At 36.6% G+C, this 23,741-nt stretch overlaps 1 protein-coding gene across 1 annotated transcript in view; it reads left to right on the top strand.

The window, feature by feature from the left end:
* Nucleotides 1-16,821: 16,821 nt before the first annotated feature.
* LOC145255821 (FACT complex subunit SSRP1-like) overlaps nucleotides 16,822-23,741 on the top strand; it is a 50,800-nt gene continuing 43,880 nt past the window's right edge. The window contains exon 1 of the mRNA XM_080114538.1: nucleotides 16,822-16,992. Coding sequence (XP_079970664.1) covers nucleotides 16,939-16,992 — 54 coding nt within the window. The 5' untranslated portion in view covers nucleotides 16,822-16,938. The remainder of the gene's footprint in view (nucleotides 16,993-23,741) is intronic.

Here is a 23,741-nt window from a genome sequence, read left to right as displayed (position 1 = left end):
GCATGGGTTCAAATACCCTATATATTAAGTTTAAACCTGACAGAGGAGTTTAGAAGGCAAAACCTTTTGAAACAAATATACATACGCATACATAAATATATATAGAAAGAGGTTTGTGTTTACTATAACCTTTTTACACAAATATTACACAAGTATAAATCATGTAGAATATCTGCATGAATATAATTACACGTAATAGTTAACTAAAGATGATCATCCCATAAGAAAACCGAAAAAGCTAATAGGGAATTAATTAAAATGAATATTTAAAAGAATATGCAAATTAGGTAGATATGTTGCAGATGAATGCAATTCCACCGCCCATACATAACAAAGTTGTATTTTCTTTTTTAAATAAATAGAAAAAGTGTTTTTAATATGAATATCAGTTCACCAAAGAAAAATTATGGGAGTATAGATTATGATATGTATTCTTCAGAATTGTCTGATTTATTCCCTGCTTTCTTTGTTCCAGCTCGTTTGACTCACTGGTCTAGTGGTCTCCATCAATTCACTATTTTGATACTTCAAATGGAATACGTACATCAAATCTGTTGGCAAGGCCGCTGGAAAAATGGTCGGATCCTTCTATCGATCCAGTAGATATCTCACTGCTGATGCAATTCTCTATCTATATAAGAGCCAGATACGTCCAAGGATGGAATACTGTTGCCACATATGGGCAGGAGCTGCTAGAAAAGACTTGTCCTGCCTTGATAGGGTTCAAAATAGACTTCGTGGCCTGGTGGGAGATGTCCTTTTCTCTTTGCTGCAACCTCTATCTCACAGAAGAGATGTTGCGAGTTTGTCTCTGCTTTATCGTTATTTTCATGGCAACTGCTCGACTGAGCTCCAATCTATGCCCCCCCTCGCCAAACTTTCACAAGAAACACTAGACTAGCTGAAAACATTATCAATAATTTTCCCCACTCTTTATCTGTGCCTAAACCTAAACATAGATTCCATGAACAAAGCTTCTTTCTTAGAACTGCACGCCAGTGGAATTGTCTTCCGTTTTCCTGCTTTCCAGCTGTCTATAATATGGTTGTCTTCAAGTCCAACGTGAACAAGTTTCTGATGAGCCGTTCCACTTGAGTTAACAAATTTACCGAACTTCCATTACTATTGATTACTATATTGTCCCTTTGACTACTCTACACTCTTTAACCCTTATCCTTGAGTGGCCGATCGGCCTTGATAAGTGGTGACGCTTATGTAAAAAAAAAAAAAAAACTTCATTGTAATACAGCTTCCTATACCAGTAGCTTCTTTTCAATGACTTGTGGAACTCTCTTTCTGCTGATTGTTTTCTTCCTACGAATAGCTTTGGGATTTTCAATATTAAGGTCAATAGACATCTCCTATATTTGCAATAATCATCCTTAGTTCTTGTGTATTCCTTACATTAAGTGGCTTCACACCTTGTCTGGAGTGATTTCCATCTTCAAAAATCAGGTTATTAGTTTAAAAATTACTATTAAATGACATATAAATGAACCTACTGTTGCAAATTTTTAAAACAATGGAAAATTTTTAATTTCTTGTGTTGATAAAGCATTGCTTTCTGATGAGGAAAATACTATTCAAGCAAAGCAATGACTATTCAAACTTGGCTCTGTTGGAAACAATAATTAAGAAGTATTACACTGATGGTGACTCACCTGAAGACGCCTGGGAAGTAAATTAATACTTATTATCTCTGCTTATATATAAAAGGAATTTTGTGTGTGTGTGTGTGTTCGTGTTCGAGTTTGTTCCCTATAGATTCCGAAACTGCTAGGCCGATTGTTATGAAATTTTACACAAATATACTTTATGTGTCTGGGAGTGTTCTTAGATAAGTTTTGCCTCTGATAAGTATCGAAAATTGTTAATCGATAATCGAAAAATCCGATTAAAAAAGGAACAATCCAGTTTTAAACAAAGTTAACACCTTATAAAGCCAAACATCATAAGTGCATTTGAGAAGTTTTATCATCACACAAGCAGAAGGGCCCAGCATATAAAATCAACAGCAGGTTCTTTGATGAGACAGGGGCGTCTTTGAAATGAATGTTTCTGTTTCGAACACAATTGAACCATGATACTTGACTTTTTGAATTTTAAACTTTAATTCAAGTTATTATATAGCAATATGTTTATAAAATCAATAGTAGGTTCTCTACAGTGCAATGTAAACTATAGTGTATTATGGACTAAGTCACTGTGGGCAATTTTACCGATTTCAATAACAATGAATGAATGGTGTGAAACATTTGTTGATCTTCATTCAATCCCAGGCAACGTCGAGTCTCCCTGCTAATAATGAATAGACAATGTTATAGACTTTTTAATTAAAATATATTTTGTTTTTAAAAATCAACTTTTAGCACAATGAAACAAAAAATTGTTTACAGGTGATATTGTTTTATATTGTTGTTTTTATATATATTATTCCTTAATTGGAATTCATTTTTTGAGATGAGCATTATATATATTAATTTTATTTTTATTTCGGACTATTAGTCTCATCTTTATTAATTGTTGTTTTTCATCTTTTATTGGATTGTTTATTCACAACGTTTCGGCCAACTAATTCCTCTGGCCTTCGTCAGGTGGTAACCGCGACGGATAGGAACTTCGAATCTCCTAACTGCATTCTCAGCCATCACTGCCATCCGTAGTTGTTGTCGTCTCACCACATTTTTGGCCAATTACCTCTGGCACGCTTTGGGTGGGATTGAAACCGCTATCTTCAGACAATGTCCATCTGGAACCGTAGAGATTCAACGTCTCTATCAACTGTGCCACGGGCCCCGAAGGGCGATCAAGGTTAGATTCTTTGATCTTATAAATCCACGTTTATTTATTATCTGATCTTCCATAGTCGGGTCCGTACCGATTAGTATATATATATATATATTATTCCTTAATTGGAATTCATTTTTTGAGATGAGCATTATAACAACACGTAATAAAGATGAGACTAATAGTCCGAAATAAAAATAAAATTAATATATTGTTTTATATTGTTAAATATTAGTAAAGTAGACTATTTGCTTGTTAAAAACAGGAATGGCCCGTTGACTGAGAATAAGTGTTTTATCCCAAGCTAATGTGTTATGCATGTGGGTGTATATTTTGTGTATGGGGGTCTTTATATTTATGACATGGTCGTTGATCGAGTATCTGTGTGTATGTGTCATATGCATACAATTCTTAAAACATGAAATACGATACAATGGTCTGTTTGGAGGGACACAGACATACCTTTTCTAATGGCTGGAACTGTTTCATGTCGGCTAATTCCTGGACCTGGAAATCACTGAGGCACAACAAATACGATGAGTTTTATTAGGAGGGGGGAGGGGTAGTCTTTAATTTGATTCCTCCAAACGGTGAGAAAAACCTCCTTGCAAGTGACCAGCTCTTTTCTCTTCATTCCAACCTTTATTCCTCTTTTTCTTCATTCTGGACTCCTGAAGCCAACCATCTTGCAATTCTGGATCAGACTCAAACCAACTGGACTGCAAAAGCTGACCAACTACAATTCCAGTCCGACTAAAGACTCTCCGATTCTAGAAACGTGTGTACAGCCTCTATTTATTTTAAGGTGTATGTGTGAGGTGGTAGCATCCCATGAACACAATTTGCACTCAAAATGCACTGACCTGCCTCATGACCCTTGCTAGCATGTAGGTGCAATGCGTCGTCAATCAAAGTTAACGAGTTTGAGGCCTGTCAGTCTTAACCATTCGTCCTCTATGCTCTCAAGTTGAACACAAGCAAGTTGGTTCCAGCTAGTACCGCGTTATTGACAGACAACAGATAAGTTAATATTGTTAATTTTGTACTCATTTTTGCATTAACTATTAATCCCTATAAATTTCTAACCGTGCATTGAATGGATACTATAATACTTACTTCGCTGCACATTCTCATAACAAAGGTCCATGCCAAATTTCAGCTAGACTGGCTCAAGGTTTCTGAGAAAAAGTGGAACCGACAGACAGACTATGAGAAATATAATATAGATGTGGAATAATTTCAGATTAAAATTTATTTAGTATTATGCACATCAGGTTAAAATTTATTTAGTATTATGTGTGTAATCTTAGGAACACTCTTGAAATGTGTGTAACATGGCCATTACATTTTAATGATGCCGTTACATTTTTATACTCGGACCCAACACATTGTGTCTGAGACAGTCGCAAGGAAACAAAGAAAAGAAAAGAAATTCGACTTTGCTTTGTTTTTTCAGTTTTAACAAAAGGCATTTATTACCGGTACTTTTCAAACAACGCATTGCCCATTGTTTTAAAAGTCTCTTAGTTCATCTTGTCTGCCATATACTTTACTTACGCCGGCAGAAGCTTATTTTCTCCTCTGCAGACCACGTGTGTTCCTGTTGCTTGTTGTCCAAATATGTCCTCTGCTACCTGCTGTCCACATGTGTCCTTTTCTTTCTCTTTTCTTATCCTCCTCTTCCTTCACTGTGACGTCACTTCGTGCACTAGCTCAGTCATTTGCATATGTGTCATGTAGCTGCTGCTTCTACTGCTGCTAAATATACGAGCAGTTTCGTTACATGTGTTCACATGCTGAACTAATCATTAGAGAAAACAATGGAGTCTTCATACAAACGGAAGTTAATAATTATTTCAGCATATGTACATATATTTTAAGCGTGTTCTTCTCAAGATTACAAGCGTAATACTAGATTTTAATACGAAAATATTCCTCATTTACTGATATTTAAAACAAAAAAGTAGTTGCGTTCTTTTTTTTTTTTTCTTTTTCTTTATAACTCCTCGAAGTTGCCTTGCTTTAAGGGTCCTAAATTCACATATAGAATTTTTTTTTTTTAATAAAAAAGTTAAAAATGAATTAGTTCCTTAGTAAAATGGAGTTATCCCCCTCAGACTAATGACGCGTTCTGGAAAAGCGCCCATCAACCAACGTACAGTCGCATCTCTCCTTCTGAAGAATAATTAAAAAGAGCTTATAGATTGTAATACAGATTTCGAACGGAATATTCTGTGTCTCTAACTTATTCGCCTCCCCATAAGGGCAGAACTGAACACAAGGTTGGTTTTTAAAAAAAATCAAGGGACATGGAAGATTAAGAAGTTATCCCAAATAAATATTAATTCAAGGGAAATAACTCTTTAAAAGTTATTCAAATATCTAATTATCTCCCCTTGTTATTCAAGTATCTAATTATCTCCCCTTGTGAAATAATTATTTTAAAACATGGCCAAAAGTGACATGGCCAAAACCAATTAAATAATACAAACGTTCAGTTAGAGAGTGTTCAATGTTATAAAATTTAAAATATCCGCTAGAGCTAATGCAAATCTAATAATTACAACACCCACATAGGCCTAAACATTAACTGGGTTTCTATGCCATTAAGATGGACTCGTGAGGGAGTATTTTATTGTGGTTTTGTTCTTTGGATGAACGGCGCTTATCCATTTTTACCCAACTTGTAAAAAGAAAATATACAAAATAGCAGATTTTTTTTTATGTACTTAATAACTTGCGCGTTAGATTTTAAAAAGAAAATGAACAAAAATGGCGCAGTATTTCATGTAGTTAGTAACTTGGAAAGTTTTTAAAAAAATAAATAAAATGCCACAATTTTTTATGTTCTTAGTAGGTTTTAAAAAGAAAATAAACAAAAGAGCACAATTGTTTTTTTCTTATGTACTTAGAAACTTAGCATGTTAGATTTTTAAAAGAAAATGAACAAAATGGCACATCTTTTATGCAATTAGTAGCTTAACGTGTTATATTTTTAAAAGAATATAAACAAAATGTCACAATTTTTTATGTACTAAGTAATTTAACGTATTAGGCTTAAAAAGAAAATAAATAAAAGAGCACAATTTTTTAATGTACTTAGTAACTTCCATGCTATGTTTTAAAAAGAAAAACAAAATGTCACAATTTTTTATGTACTAAGTAATTTAACGTATTAGGCTTAAAAAGAAAATAAACAAAATGGCACATTTTTTATGTACTTAGTAACTTCTGTGTTATGTTTTAATAAGAAAATAAACAAAATGTCACAATTTTTTATGTACTTATTAATTTAACGTGTTAGGCTTAAAAATCACGTTGATACACCGGTTACATAGAGATTCAACGTCTTTATCCACAGCGTCACGGGCCCCTTCGCAGTGGAGGAAGACTTCTATATTTGGTGACCCCCACGTAATAGGAACACGCAACCCCATTCCGTTTTATATTCTATAGCCATTTTGCTTATTGTTTATTTTTTTCTTCGGGGGCCGTGGTGCAGTGGATAGAGACGTTGAATCTCTACAGTTCCAGGAGAGAATTGTCTGAAGATAGCGGTTTCAATCCTACCCAAAGTCGGCCAGAGGCTTACTTGGCCAAAAACGTGGTAAGACGACAACAACTATGGATGGCAGTAATTGCTGAGAATGCAGTTAGGAGATTCGGAGTTCCTATCCCGTCGCGGTTACCACCTGACGAAGGTTAGAGGAATAGTTGGCCGAAACGTTGTGAAACAACTAAGAAAAGATGAGGATAATAGTCCGCAACAAATAAAATTAATAAAAATGTTTCACACTCTGATGTTTTTATTGTCATCAAAATCTTTGAAATCGCCCAGTTTTCAATCAACTCCATTGAGTGCCTGCTTTAGTTGGGGACCCATAGCAGTGCACTGGAAGGAAGCTGACACGCCTCATGCTATGACTTATTTCAAAATACTTTATAGTCTACATTGCACTGTAGAGAACCTAAATCATTTCTCTCTGATAGGTTCATAAGAGTAGTAGTTGATGGGCAAAAATCAGAAGCTCACAGTATAAATGCTGGAGTCCCTCAGGGGTCCATCCTGGGCCCAACTCTTTTCCTGATCTACATTAATGATCTTCCAAATCACATCCTTACATCATTTGTAGACATTTTTGCTGACGACACTACCATCTATGGTAGCACATCTAACACAGTAAACGACCAAGTTCTCTCCAATTCTCTCTCCTCTGATCTTGATCACGTTGTACAATGGGGAAAGGAGTGGCTGATTACTTTTAATGCATCTAAAACCAAGCTTCTATCTTTACATCATCAACGTTCTGATCCCCATCTGGCATCAATTAAAATGAATGGCTCTCGTCTTGGGGAGGCCTCAAGTTTTGACAGGCTTCTGGGCTTGACCTTTACTCCTGATCTTAAATGGAATACGTACATCAAATCTGTTGCCAAGGCCACTGGAAAAATGGTCAGATCCTTCTATCGATCCAGTAGATATCTCACTGCTGATGCAATTCTCTATCTATATAAGAGCCAGATACGTCCAAGGATGGAATACTGTTGCCACATATGGGCAGGAGCTGCTAGAAAAGACTTGTCCTGCCTTGATAGGGTTTAAAATAGACTTTGTGGCCTGGTGGGAGATGTCCTTTTCTCTTCGCTGCAACCTCTATCTCACAGAAGAGATGTTGCGAGTTTGTCTCTGCTTTATCGTTATTTTCATGGAAAGTGTTCGACTGAGCTTCAATCTATGGTCCCCCCTCACCAAACTTTCACAAGAAACACTAGACTAGCTGAAAACATTATCAATAATTTTCCCCACTCTATCTGTACCTAAACCTAAACATAGATACCATGATCAAAGCTTCTTTCTTAGAACTGCACGCCTGTGGAATTGTCTTCCGTTTTCCTGCTTTCCAGCTGTCTATAATATGGTTGTCTTCAAGTCCAACGTGAACAAGTTTCTGATGAGCCGTTCCACTTAAGTTAACAAATTTACTGAACTTCCATTACTATCGATTACTATATTGTCCTTTTGACTACTCTACACTCTTTAACCCTTATCCTTGAGTGGCCTATCGGCCTTGATAAGTGGTGACGCCTATGTGAAAAAAAAAAAAAAAAACCTACTGTTGATTTTAATTTGTATTTGAGTAACGAAAGTTCTTATATAAGTTCAATAAGCCTTTTATTTTTTTCAAAACCTACTAGGTGATGCTCTTTTCTCTTCCCTGCAACCTTTTTCCCACAGAACAGACATTGCGAGCCTGTCTCTGCTCTATCGTTATTTTCATGGCAAGTGCTCAACTGCTCTACTGAATTCCAATCTATTGTTGCCCCTTGCCAAACTTCCACAAAGAACGCCCGACTAGCTACAACCATTATAAGTGATTTCCCTCGCTTTCTAACAGTGCCTAAATCTAAACGCAGATTCCATAAACAAAGCTTCTTTCCCAGAACTCCCCGCCTGTGGAATATTGTTCCACTGGCCTACTTCCCAGTTGAATACAACATGGTAGCCTTCAAGTCCAATGTAAACAAGTTCTTATTGAGCCGTACCCATAAATAATCAAACTTTACCCAATTTACACCATTAACAATTATTATACTACCATTCATTAACCCTTATCCTCGAGTTGAAGAAGTCCCAAGTTCATAGTGTGATTAATATGCATATGTAAATATGTAAATAATATATGTATGTGAGCATTTGGCAGTGTGGCATTGTGGATGTGTGTTGGTTTACCTCGTTCTTGTTAGTACGTAAATAGCTGTGAGTAGCAATCCATTTCTGTTTGCCTGACTTTCGCTAGTGTGTAAGAATGTGTGAACTGGATAAAGAAAACTTGTGTGTGAGTCATTATCTTGTTGAAGTGAGGTTGTTGTCAGTTTGTAACATGGCCGCTACACTTTAACCATGATGCTACATATCAAATCTCTGGGACTCACACGTTGTCTGGTATCGTTGCAAAGGAACAAACAAAAAAAAGAAGAAAAGAAAGAAAAATCTGACTCTGCATTTTTTTTTTTTTTTTAATGCAAATTAACTGGAACAGCATGTATATTTCTCTTCTCTTCTACTCCGGGTGATCACCTCCTCCATAACATCAAAGTGAAGCGGCCCTGTCGGTGGGGCATTAGAATATGCCGACTGCTCCCCTGCAGAGGGTAAAAGTCCCTCAATGGGATTTCCTGGATATGACCTTAAACTATATCCAGTGGTGAGGCCCCAGCTTGTGGGCTTTGGGGAGTGTGGAGTCACCTTTTAATTACCATTGCTCCCGGGTCCACTCTGACCCGGAGTGGTAGTACCTGTTAGGGTCCCAACTATGGGTTAAATAGAAACCGACGTGAAAACAACAAATATATTCTATTAAAAAAAATTTTCTTCCAAATTTTTGGATTTGGTATTAAATAACCCGAAAAGGGTTGATATGCCGTAAAACAAAACCAACCAAACCAAAGTGAAGAATAGGAAAAAAAAAATTACGGACCGGACTTCTAATCTGATGATGCTATTTTTAGTGAAATATTAGACTTACAACAACAACAAAAAAACGTAAATAAAAATGATTTTGTCATTATTTCCGACATTTTAAAGTTTTCAAATTTCCCATTTAAATTTTATTCAAAATAAGTGTTTTCTTAAAGGGTGTGCCCATCTTTTACTTTAATTATTTATTCGTAATTAAACGTTGCGAGTGTACGTCTGAGTTGTTATTAGTGTCTCTGTATTTATGTAAGAAAGCATCAGTTTAGTCCTGCCATGTTATATATTCTGGGTTCATGGTTTATGTAAATATTTTTAAAAAATCTGAAGAATACTGCCATAACCACTCTCATCTCATATTCAACGATGTTTACAGCGTTTCCTATTACTAACTCAATTTCATTATATTTCGAAAAGTTTTTTTTTGGGGGGGGGCCACACATGTATTTTACAATGCTTTGCTATATAACATGTGCTTTTTAAAAGTCTTTCCCTCAGCCACCTCATGCCGGCCATAGCCAGCGCTTTCTCACCCGACGGATTTTCATGAGATCAGTATTGTTTTGAAGCTCGACCCTTCAGACGACATATACCGAAAAATTGGCTAAAAACATTAATTTCTTCAACCCCAACTGGGCACTTTTCTACAGGGAGAGGTCAGTTTTTCCCCAATATTTTTTCGATTGTCTAGCCTTAATTTAAAACTATGTCACTTCCGATTTGGCAGTAGTCCTAACAGGAAAGACGTCACATTTTTTCACATTCTTTTCCTCCTTGGTGGTACGAGTTAGATCCTGCCTTCCTACTACCACTTTTTTTTTTTTGCTCAACATACACCTCCAAACACTCAGGCAACGCCGGGCACCCATGCTAGTATAACTATAAAAATGAAAATATCTGTGTGTGTGTGTGCGTGTGTCTATCTGTCTGTGTACATTTCCGTACCAAATAACTCTGTCAATTTTCAGTCTGCAGACTCGAGATTTGACATAAATAGTATTGAGATTTGGGGAAATCTTTTTAATTGGTTTTCGGCCAGAAATTTGTCAAGGGGAGTCAAAGTTCAACGATTTGACTTTTGAGAACTCTACCAAACTCCTCCGACAATTTGGGGTCTAAACACTTGAAATTTTAGATGTAGGTTACTTGAACATTGATGTAACCTTATAATTTCATTTGAGCCCAAAACAATAAATGTTAAGGAGTTATAATTGGGGTCAAAAATAATAAAAAAATTGACCTCAGCGGTTTCTACTAAAATTACTCAGACAGTTTTTGGTCTAAACATTTGAAATTTTACATAAAGTGTATTCAGACATAGGGCAACCTTTTTAATCTTTTTTTTTGCTGAAAATTTGTCTTCCAAGAGGTCAAAGTTCAAAAGATTTTACCTTTGCAGTCTCTAGCAAACTATTAAGCCAATTTTGGGTCTAAACATTTGAAATGTTATATAAAGGGTAGTCAGACATGCAGCACGCTTTTTAATCAGTTATTGGGCGAAATTTTGGCTGCCAAGAGGTCAAAGTTTACAGAGTTGACCTTTGCAGACTCTACCAAACTCCTCCGCCAATTTGGGGTCTAAACACTTGAAATTTTAGATATAGGTTACCTGGACATGAGTCAAACTTTTTTATACATATATACATATGCACATAATACTATGAACAGTACATAGGGCCCGAGCAAAGCCAGGCTGAACTGCTAGTATAGAAGAAAGTAAATCTAAATGAAGTGGAGAAAGAAACATGGTAGCAATTAGAGCCATTTGCTTTTAGCGTTTGTACATATCACTTTACAATTCAATCATAACAAAAGAAAGTAAATAAATAGTTATAAGCAAGATTATCTGCTCTTTTTAACTTCTGCGACCATGGTGACAAGCAAGATATGGTCCCTTCTGATTAATGATTCTCTTTCTTGAAGAAAACGAGAAAGCCCACCCTCCTCCTTTCCTTATGTTACTGCTGTTAAATAATTAAGTGCTATTAGTCTCTTCCTCTTAGACAGGGTCCCAAAGAGGGTCGCCAACCTAACAGGTTCTGCACTATCATCTAGGCTTCAACCGTTGTCTCATTAATGAAATGTTGCATCCCTCTGCTTGTTTTACAAGTCTTTTAATGGCAGGTGCTCTGAAAAACTACAAGCACTTGTTCCATCCTACACGTAAATACACCCGACAAACCCAACAAGCAGCAAAGTAGTAGAAATCCCTAAATGTAAGAAAGTGTAATGTAAACGAATATCTTGCTGCTCAACTCCCTACATAGTACCACTGAAAATGATGTCCCAGATAGTAGTCTTCTACATGAAAGTGGCACTCTGCCTTGTTTGCAGGTAAAAATGCAATAAAAAATAATAAAAAATAATTATTCTCCACTTTCCAAGTAGCAATTTTCCGGGGTTAAATTCGACACACACTGCTGTCAAACCTTGCTATTCCAAAACTTGCAACTTCAAGCCGATTTTGCAATACAAAACAGAGAAATAGGAGATTGGGTGATCGGTTATTGTCCATAGTCTTTAGATGCAATCAAACATCTGTTGCGGACCAGGATATAAATACCCTAACTCTCTACAAGAAAAAATAATGAAACGAATTGAATGAAGGAAAAAAACAACTCAAATGCTGGAATAAAATAAACATGTCACTTATTTTCTGTTGAGAAATGAAAGTCTTGGATGTACACGTGTTCATTCGGCCGTTGACGACTACGCGCGTGGAAGGAAAGGGGAATGCAATAGAGAAACGCAAAGTGGCAAGCCGGCCTGTAGAAAGAGAGGGTTAAGCTCAGTAGAGAGTCGCGCACATGTCTGTGTTGATGGACCAAAGCCGAAGGGGAGATAGAGTGAGAAAGTCAATCCAGTTCATGGAGAGAGAAAGCGTATAAAGTGTACGTGCACTTATCCCACATTACAGTAGCAGGGAAAGTGACGTTAGGGCGCGCGGTCGGTTCGTCGACTAAGTAGCTCAAACGCTGGTCCGGAAGAAAAAAGGGAACTTGACAGGTTTTGTTGACTTTTATACTGGGATTAGTTTTTGACTGCGCATGTCTGGTTTTCACTTAAAATGAAGTCACGTCACAGCTCGGGTGTGTGTATGCGCATGAATGTAAGTGTGTGTATGAGGATGTGTATATGCGTGTGTGTGTGTGCGTGCGTACTTGTGGGTGTGTATATGTGAGGGAAAACATGTTCGAACACATCCCTAGAAAAGCCTCTATTCGTCCATCCATTAGGCTTAAGTCAGAGAAATAGGAGATTGGGTGATCAGTTATTTTCCGTAGTCTTTAGATGCAATCAAACATCCCTAGAAAAGCCTCTATCCATCCTTCCATTATGCTTAAGTTTAAAATAGCATTTATTAGCAAAAAATAACAAAGTGCTTTAGGGGGTGAAGTTTTACCCCGAATAAAATATATTTAATCAAGAACACAGCATGAAATGAACAACAAACTTCTTTTCAACAATAACAACGAAAGGGGGTATTTATTTGTAGCAGGAAGTGGAAGGTAAGGCTGTAGTACAGGAAAAAGGAATAGAAAGGTTTTTGGGAGGTCTGTGTCGGTCAGTCGTTATATTCTCAGTGTCGTCCCCAATTAATAGCAGTTGTCTTCCACAGAGGCCATCTATACTAGATAGGAGTGTCCAGTGGACAGGGGACAAGAGGAGAGGTGTTGCTTGGGTGGAGGTTCGGCCCTGACTAATGATTCTCTGTAATTCCGAAAAGTAGTTCTTTAGGGGACTGATGAGTCAATATGCCCTCTTAGCTGATTGGCTAGTGTGTGGCCAAACAGCTCAGAGGGGGAGGGGGCATTGATTCACAAGTAAGAATAGGTTTTTGTTACTGCTACAGTGAAACGAGCTATGCAAAGGGACAGAAGAGATGGGTATGTCTTTATAAATGGCCGTTCAAGGTGACTTTAGACTTGTATATGATAGACATCGTCACTACCTTTGGTAGGCTGTTCCATGGAGCAGAAACACATATGGGGAATGCTGCCTTTATTCTAATAATGCTACTTGGTCACCACTTATGAAGTCCTAGAGGTTACTCGAGGATGTGTTAATATGATTGTTAGTTGGACAGTTTTTTTTAATTATAAAGTGACACAAATATTTATAATTTAAATCAAAGTTTTTGGAGGAAAAAATAGCAAATGCAACAAGTCATATAAAAACGGATGTTTTGCTTCTATATATCGTCTAAATTTTCTTGAAGGTGATTTAGACCTATATATATATAGACATTATCACGGGAATCACTATCATCATCACTAGAGAATACCATCTTGCTTTCAACAAGATGAAAACACCTATGATAATGTTTTAAGGTGACAAGATAGCAAACATATAAAGAGAAGCAGCAACCATTTTTTTCTTTTCTTTTTTTTTATCTGCCAACAGACACTACAGGCTGCATAAAAGTAGGTTTGTACCAATTTTATTATAAAGCATTTAATCACAATTAAGAATGGCTTTTGTTTCCCCGATGGTCATGTCTAATTATCCAACTAAATGGACAGCAGAAGCCGGAATTGAAAAAGAGCAGACAATCTTGACTGTAACCAAATAAATACTATTTCCTCATATAAATATTTTCAAATATTATTAAGGGGGTGTGGGGTAAAGGTCGCTCTTATAAAGTGTGTTAAAGACAGCAAACTTTAAATTTAAATAAATAACCGAAAAGCATTTTTATTACACAAAGATATAATTTAAATACAATTTCAAGCATGGGCTCCCACAGCTCGTGTTTATATGACGTAATTTAGAGGTCCAATTTTCACACACTCTGCTTATTAAATTAGGCTGTATTTCGGCAATAACGTGTTGATGTTGTCTTCTAAGTGGTCCATTGTGTCTGGTTTATCAGCATGCAAATGGGACTTTACATATCCCCAGAGAAAATAACTGAATAGCGTTAAATTGCATGAACGAGGTCGATTTTATTAACTCATTCGTTTGACAAATGTTTCTTTCAGTGAATTGATTGTATCATTTGCAATCATTAAATGTTTCAAAATGATTTTCAAAATTAATGGCCTCCATTCTGTCTTAGGATACAATGGATAAACCTTGTAATTGTGAAGCAGGTGTTGTATAATTCCAAACCGCACCTCTTCTGAGTCGGCACTGCCTAATTCCAGTGGCAAGAAGAAGTCCAAGATGACTGGGAACAATGCCAAGATAAGCGGAGAATGCATACAGCACCTACTATTCCCCAATAGTATTGAATGATTTTCAAAATAAATTTTCACATTTTGCAAATGCTGCTCAAGTGTCAGTCTCTTCATGATGAATTGCCAAACCAAGCTGAACTCAAAATAATCAAGAGGTGCAAAATCTGTAATTAAAGAAAATAGAAATGTCGATTTAAAGCTTAACGACTTTAAAAAAAAAGAAGCCATCTTGTATAACGTTAACTGATTTAACAATGTTACGATCAAGTATCATCATATCGTCTGAATCCGAAGGTTCTATTGATGGCATTGGTTACCCTGATGTTTTTCTAATCAGTATTTGTTCTAGAAAGACATTAAGTACTTACTGGAGAGACCACGAGAAGGTTGCCAACATCCAAAGTGAAAGTGATTCGAACTTGGAACACTCTGGTTGTCAGTCCATGTCGTTAGCCACTAGACCACCGTCATATTTAAGATATATAAATAAATATAAAATGCGGCACAAGGCGAAAAAATGAAGGAAGGGGGATAAACATGACCTATTTTAATTAGCCTTTCACCAAAATACCACAATCACTCTATGAATCAGTTACTTAAAAAATCGAAAAAACATGATGCGGGAAGTTAGGAAGTAAACATTTTATATACAATGGAAAAAAGAACGTTAGTTTAGGTGTTAGCTACACTAGGAAATGTGGCAGATAAATAGTCTGCCAGTAAAAAATGATGTAGGTCCCCAAAAATCAACTTTATTCAAACACCTTAAAAGTGGGCGTATATCACTGACAAACCAGCGAATCTGTCAACTAATTGGGGAAGGGAGCGGAGATTCGGGGGAAAAATAAAAAAGGGGCCATATGATGTCATTCCTCCTTCTTGGATTACCATCTTGTTGCGGTGAAGGAACTAAAGCGTTTCAATGATCCCTAGAGCTATGCTGGTGGGATCAAAAGCTCCTAGCAGGGCCACTCTTGCCAGACAAAGAGTGATCCCTGGTCCTCCAGGTTGGGGGTTGAGCATAGGGCTAACGACCCTTTCTTGTAAAACAAGTATGTTTTGGAAATGGCAACAAAGAGAACTCCTACTTCAGCGTGTGGGGGGTGGCCTTCTGAGTCAAGTGAAACTCATATGAATGCTGGTGGCCAAAGCCAAGAAGACGTTGAAAGCTATGCAGCATTCTTGGGATTCACTGGCTAGGCTGGCTCAGGATAGGCGGAGGTAGAGGGGATGTGTTGCTGCCCAACACACTACTGGGTGTAATTGTTGTTGTTGTTGTTGTTGTTGATGATGATGATGATGATGATGATGATGATGATGATGATGATGATGATGATGACGACGACGATGACGACGACGACGACGACGGTGGTGGTGGTGATGATTCATTCATACTCTAATTTAAAAATAAAAAGAATACCTAAAACTAACGTATCCTAGCCTAACTGGTTTGATGGCCTGACTATGTTCGGTCCAACTAACCAAAATTCTGTACCTAAGTTATGTCCAAGTACCACTCAAGATCAGCACCATTCACTCGACACACGTGCAAAACTTTCACCCGCCTTTCGTTGAAATTTGCCAGAGAGAGTTTCATCTTCTCCAGCCTAATATGCATTTTTAAACAGTGCTTGAAAATGAGAACAAGCGAAGGTCTCATCTCCATAAACCTCCTTCCGCTACGTTGACCAAATCATGCCTCTCTTAACTGCTAGCAAGCAGAGAAAAACATTGTGTTCCTCGTTTCTTATGGTTGGTGCCCAATTGCAGCATGTCGAAACCGACTCCAAAACAAAGAACTGTCCGTTCAACATACGAATTGTGAAGCCTTCAACTAACTCATGCAACAGACATATGATAGCGCAGTGGAAGAAAGTGTGGTCGATATCTTCCATCTATTCCCCGCATCGCACACACCTTGACGTCTCTACTATGTTTGCTGCAAAGAGTTTCTACCTAATTATCAGCCAGGTCAGTGAAACCTCATAATTATCGAGACACCTCATACCAGACATCTAAGGCCATACTGAGCAACACTCTGCATTCATAACACCAAGCCTCTCAATCCTATCATCTTGAACAGATCCCCCCACCCCACTATAACCCGACGTGACAACACTCGGGTGTCGGAGAGGCTTTCTTTTACTCATAAAAGGAACTTCAAGGACCGTCGACACTCACAATAAAAGGAGCTCTCATTTCAGGGCAACCTGAGTATCTCCCCTTCCGGGGAGTGCACACTTTTCAAAGCCGGAAAGGTTTTCTTAGTATCGTCTTTCCACCGCATAATATTAATAAAAACATTACAGTCATAAGTTGATTTATACATTTATGCGCATCCATACATCTTAACAAAGGGGAGATAATTTCGCGCCATAAGTTTCACTTCCGCTTTTTTGTGTCTTTCCAAAACACGTTTTTTTTTTTAAGCCATCACTTTTTTTTCTGATCTCGACTGAGTTTCACAAAAAAAATAAAAAATAATTTTTATGAATTATGGGGGATGTTCTCGAATACAACGATGTTGTACAAGAAATCAGGGGTGCTTTGGTAAGTTGAAAACTCTTTTTAATATTTATTTCGAAGGATTGATTTAACAAAAAAAAAAAAGCATTAGATTTTTTCGTACCGATTTTTTTTGCCGATCATGAGGAAGTGTATTTAATGCCGATTATTATTTTCTCCTTTTTTTTTTTTCAATATATATTAAGAGTTTATTTGTTATTTAAAGTAAGTAAATATGCCTTTATGGCACTGGCTAATGTTTATTCAATCACGTTTTAAAAAAAATCCCACGTGAAGAAAGGCAATTAAAAATCCCGTAAATAAATTATATTAAATAAAATTCAGTTAACTTTTTGGTAAAATTCTGATTTATTTATGTAACTTAAAAAATAAAAGAAAAAACTGATTGTTTAATGAAAAACAACTACTTCTGCAGTTTACGAACTAAAATAATGTTAAAACAAATTCTGCACATGATGAGTTTGGGTCTTTGTTAACTATTCTGTACTTCATCTGATAAAACGAATGATACCGTAAAAATTGAATTTAACAAGACAATTCGATGTTTATGCACTTATGTTACCGTGCTGTTTTTTTTTGGGGGGGGGGGTCAAATAGTATTTTCAATTTTAACGATATATTTCTTCTTTTTTTTTTTTTTTTTTTTTTTTTTTTAAGGAAGTACGGAATAGTTATAAAACACCATCCCTTCCTCATGTTAAGAATGGCCTTTTAAAATAAGGCGAGGGTTGTACAATGCACGCACACCCTTCGCTTTATTTTATTTTATTTTTTTTTCAATTTTTTTCAGCTGATTATCGATTGCACAAAAAAATTTTTAAAAAAAAAAGTGCTTGTTAAGATATAGTCGACAGATCGATTTTTTTTTTTTTTAAATATATCGTTTTAAGCAAAAACAAGTGTTTGTATTACTGTACACATAGATTCAAAAAAGTAAAAAAAAAAACAACAAATATATAACAAATAAATGTTATCAAAGGCAAGATAAGTTACTTTTCTACCAAACTGGATATATTTTTCGTGTTTTTATTCAATGTAACATGTTTATTCAACTCGAAAAACATGCAGTATTTACCGGTAAATTTATACAAACACCGTGACAGCGAATTAACCCTAAACCCTAACCCTAACCCTAACGCTGTCACGGTGTTTGTATAATAATACCGTCTAGTTTATTATTTATAACATCTTTTCCTGTACTTACCGTGTTAAAGAGAGTGTCGGCCGCCATTTTGAATTTTCCAATACTTCGGTAAACACTGTATGCTTTTCGAGCTGAATAAACAAGTTACATTGAATAAAAACACTAAAAACATATCCAGTTAGGTAGAAAAGTAACTTATCTTGCCTTTGATAACATTTATTTGTTTTTTGACAACTTTTTCGAATCTATGTGTACAGTAATACAAACCCGAAAAAAAAAAAGTATCGCTATAGACAACAAATATTGCCGCCATAAACAAGTAATCTAAAATATTCGTTCCGGCCGGATTATGTGTAAACTTACTGTCCACTTCTAAGGTCTAAGAAAAATGCAATTTTACCCAATATTCCTTAAAAATTACTTTTAACGATAAATAACTTTCTACTGATTTTTTTTCGTACTTTTTGGATATATTACTATTTTCGACATGACAAAGTGCATGTTTTTTTGTTTTGTTTTTTTTATTGCTTAAAACGATATATATATATTTTTTTTAAACACGATCTGTCGACTCTATCTTAACAAACAATAAAAAAAAAAATAAAAAAAAAAGAACACCCACTCTTTTAAACAATAATTTTCACTAAGTTCCAGCAAATTAAAAAAATAAAACTCTCCCACGTGACGTGTTCTCATCGAGTGTTTCCAATATGGGGGATCGATTTACTAGAACGTTGTAATTAAAAACTGAGCTCCCTTTCTAAATGTCTAAACATTGAGGGTTTTATATATATTATATAATTCGGTAGATTAGTGTCCAATCGATAAAAAGTTGGGGGGAAAAAAAAACTTTATAAGGGGGTCAAAATAATAAAGTTATTTTCAGTCCGCATAAGTATCAAAAATTCTATCTAAAGAATAACATGCGCTTCTACACTATTGAAACGAGATTTTGGAAATCGTAATACTGAATTTCACATGAAAACAATATTCCTCATATTATCCAAAAAATGGCGAAAATCTATAACGTAGAAAATTATTTATTAAGGAAAAGCAAAAAATAGAATTTGATGATCGTAAGACACAGGAGAGTTCAGAGAGGAGGTAATTTTCCGTTTCGATTTAAACAAGATGGCGGCAATTTTCTCCCTGTTACCACGATTGAATTTTTTTGATAATTCAGTAATATTCAGGTAATTTCGACTGCATAATTTGGAAGCTACCATTGTAACTTATTAGAATTAACAAAAAAAAAAATCAGGTAAAACAATTGTTTTTCATCTGAAAATTCCGTTTATCGACTGCAAAATTTCGTCCGAATTCTGGAGAAGTGCCGAATAACACGGTCGCTTCTTAACTGCAGAAGCGTTATGGTACAAAGATGGGGTCCGAAAATCCAGTCTTGTTCTGATTTCGGGAAAAGGTGGGTCTGTCACCGGTGTTGAGGGAAGCGCCTTACCCCTTAGAATAAACACAGCAAAACATTAACCCTTTACAACATGGATATACAAGAGGCGTGCAATAAGTAATGCCCTGACTCGCTTCCCATAGCAGTAGAGCAACAAAACTTGGCATAGTTATTAGTCTTTCTCTACATAGGAACCACTCAGAGTTATGCATTTATCCCATCGTTTGATGCAGCTCTGGAGACCGTTTTTGTAGAACACCCCAGGTTGGTCCTCCAACCACGACGTGACTTCAGAAATCAAGGCTGCATCATCTGGAAAAATGCTTTCTTTTCAAAAACAACTTCATGGCTGGGAAGAGGTGAAAGTCAGAGGGTGCAAGGTCAGGAGAGTAGGGAGGATGGGGAAGGATTTCATAACCACACGCCTGTGCTTCTGATTTGGCGACATGCGAGTTGTGGATCAGAGCGTTGTTCTGCAGGAGGAGGGTACCTTTGCTGATCTTGCCCCGCCTCTTGATTTTGATAGCTTCCCTTAATTTCCTCAAAAGTGAAGCATAATAGGCTCCTGTAATTGTGGTACCCTTTGCCAGGAAATCTGTCATCATTCCTCCGTCTTGATCCCAGAAGACTGTGAGCATGACCTTACCAGCGGAAGGCTGCACCCTTGCCTTCTTTGGAGGTGGTGAGTCCAAGTGCTTCAACTGCATTGACTGAGCTTTGGTCTCTGGATCATAGTGATGGACCCAGGTTTCATCCTGTGTAATTAGTCTTTTGAAAAACTTTGACTCATCTTCTTGGCACATCTCCAAATTCATCCTCGAGCACTCGACGCGTTCTCGCTTCTGGAATGGTGTGAGCAATCTGGGAATCCATCTGGCAGACACCTTATGCATATGCAAATGGTCATGAATGATAGTTTCCACAGACCTTGTACTAATCTTGACATCTTGGGCTAATCGGCGAATATGCACCGATCTTCCAAAATGGCAGCCTCAACTTGACAGACAGATGCCTCATCAATGGCAGAAGGGGGCGGGGGGACCAGGTCTGGGAGCTGTTTCCACAAACTTCCGGCTATGTTTGAATTCACGATGCCAGCGTTTTACAAGGTTATATGATGGGGCATTATCACCATAAGTTTGTTTCATTTCATCAAAAGTCTCCTGTGGTATGCGTCCTTTCAAATACAAAAACCGGATCACTGCTCGACATTCAACAGGCTCCATTTCATACCTGACTGGGTTCAAACACCTGTGAAACAGAAATCACAATTAGTTCAGAGCTGTAATTTGCCACATAATCCGTAGAGATATAAATCAATATAACTGGAAGTGGGTCAGGGGCATTACTTATTGCACGCCCCTCGTAAACAGTATGAGCAAGTTTTGGAGTTGCTATAATGAGGCAAAAGCGTTGGGTTTGTATTACTGTACACACAGATTCGAAAAAGTTGTCAAAAAAAAAACATATAACAAATAAATGTTATCAAAGGCAAGATAAGTTACTTTTCTACCTAACTGGATAATTTTTTTTGTGTTTTTATTTAATGTAACACGTTTACTCAGCTCGAAAAACATACAGTGTTTGCCGATGTATTGGAAAATTTAAAATCGCGCCAAACTGTCTGCTGAATATGGTAAGTTTGGAAAATGAGTTAAAAATAAAAAAAATATATAAAATACTGTTAGAAACTTGCTCTATATGTTACCGTGACATAGGCTGACATATATTTGGTAGGTTTTTAACAGTATTTTGTATATTTTTTATTTTTAACTTATTTTCCCAAACTTGCCGTGTTTAGCAGCGAGTTCGGCGCCATTTTAAATTTTCCAATATATCGATAAACACTGTATGTTTTTCGAGCTGAATAAACGTGTTACATTAAATAAAAACGCAAATTATCCAGTTAGGTAGAAAAGTAACTTATCTTGCCTTTGATAACATTTATTTGTTATGTATTTGCTTTTTGACAACTTTTTCGAATCTGTGTCTAGTCATGAAAACCCAAAACGTTCTTAACGGGAGAAGAATATCTTAATAACAGGAAGACCCATGTGCCTTGTCAAAGACAAATGACAGAGGTAGCTGTTTTCAGTATGGCAGCGTCTCTAGTAAGACTGCTAGTCGTAAAAAGGGCATGAATCCCTCCAAAACTTCTTAATAATACTGGTGATTAGTATAAAACTTAAGGTAAATGTGTAGTTTAGCGGCGTAAATTATTTGCTAAACAAAAATGTATAAAAACTATTTTTATATAAAACACGTTATTAAGGTTGAAATAAAACCAGAAAATTTCATCATTTTTTTGTTTTTATTAGACTTAATATACGACATTCGAGGCCGCCATATTGCTTGTAAAATTTGGTTTTTCTAAGGTTTGACAGATTGGCCTTTTTAAGGCCAAATTAGTTCAGAGCTGTAATTTGCCACATAATCCATAGAGATATAAATCATTGCACATGCAAAATTTCAGCTAGATTAGACAACTGGAAGTGGGTCAGGGGCATTACTTATTGCACGCCCCTCGTAAACAGTATGAGCAAGTTTTGGAGTTGCTATAATGAGGCAAAAGCGTTGGGTTTGTATTACTGTACACACAGATTCGAAAAAGTTGTCAAAAAAAAACGAACATATAACAAAAAGAAATGGTTACCAAAAACACTTCATGAAAGAGCGTTAAAAAAGGCCAATCTGTCAAACCTTAGAAAGGCCAAATTTTAAAAATAATATGGCGGCCTCGATTGTCGTATATTTAGTCAAATAAAAAAAAATAATAAAAATGAAATTTTTTGGGGTTTATTTCAGCCTTAGGGTCTAATAATGTGTTTTATATAAAAATAAATAGTTTTTATAATTTCTTGTCTGTCAAATAATTTACACTGCTGAACTACACATTTGCAGCTTGTAACTTAGCAGACCATACTGTTATGGTCTAGGTAGTCACTCTGATCAAGAATGTACCTATTTACTATGCCTCCCCACGGGACAGAGTTAGACACCAGGGTCGTTTTTTAACGTGGAGAAAAGGTACAAAAATAAAAATTGTCTCAGTCGTGAAGGATTTCTCCTCCACCGAAAGAGAACCAGAAAATGAAGTGCAGCATCTGAAGAACAGATACTACACTTTTTATTTATTTGCTTCCCCACTGAGCAAATTAGGCAGGAGGCCGTTTTTAATGTGGAGATAGGGGGAAGGGGGAGGAGGGAAAGGGAGATCCAGCTCCCGAGAGGAGGGAAGTGGGAGCTGGATTAGAAACTGTTGGTATGAAGGGTTGCCCCTTCAGTGACCAAGGTCAGATATGTGGGGTTACCCCCACATATGGTCTGTGCTAGTCATAGCTGGTCTGTGCTAGTCATAGCTTTGCAGCATCTGTCGGAACAGATATTACACTTTGATCTTGTCCAAAAGGGCAAGATGTAAGGAGAAGGGATTTCTTTACTCATGCGCTACTCGTGAGTTAACGGGTCATTTTTCTGTAATGTGCCCCATGACATCAAAATCCTTTCTAAGAAGGACTACGTTATCTAATGGGGATAATTGTATATTCCCTGTTATCAGTGTCCTTGAAAGGAAAAGGACACTCGGTGTTTTGCCGTTACATTTTGGACACCTTGCGAACTATGAGATATTCTCTCGCCGTGGATTTGCCCTTGGCACAATGAAAAAAAGTCAGAAATCACAACAGGCTCACTTTTAAACTTCAACGTAAATTTTATTAAAGTAAAAACACCTAAATTACAAAAGATGTGTCATCTTTTGCTTTCTGCTGAGCAGGGCTGGTAACACCCAGAAAGGGTAATAGTTCATGGTTTATCTTTGTGTAATGTAGGATACAATACTCCACACTGTTCGGAGAATAGCTGCAACAGGTCGATGAGTAAAATGATGCCTTCCAAGGATGAATGCTGTGAGTCGAGTAGTCATCATGGAGTTCACTGTGCATAACCGCCCGAATAGCGGACAAAGGACAGGCCAAAATGTAGACCTTAATTTCGTCTCTGGAAGTCATTATAAGTAATTATGAAAGTCAATCAATTCAGAGCACAATGGTGTGCGATGAATATATTTTGCCCAACATAAGGCATTGGTGTTTGCAAATGATAACATTTCGCGCCACATCAAGGCATTAATACGTGTTCAGTACAAACTGTAGATGTGAAAGAATACAGCAAAGAAGTCGAGAGTTAAAATTATTGCTTAATTTATTTTTTTAAAAATTG

Source organism: Euprymna scolopes, chromosome 31 (assembly GCF_053919585.1).
Source record: "Euprymna scolopes isolate OS-2025 chromosome 31, ASM5391958v1, whole genome shotgun sequence".
NCBI lineage: Eukaryota > Metazoa > Mollusca > Cephalopoda > Sepiida > Sepiolidae > Euprymna > Euprymna scolopes.
Note: the sequence above shows the minus strand (reverse complement) of the source record. Positions and strands in the feature narration are given on the sequence as shown.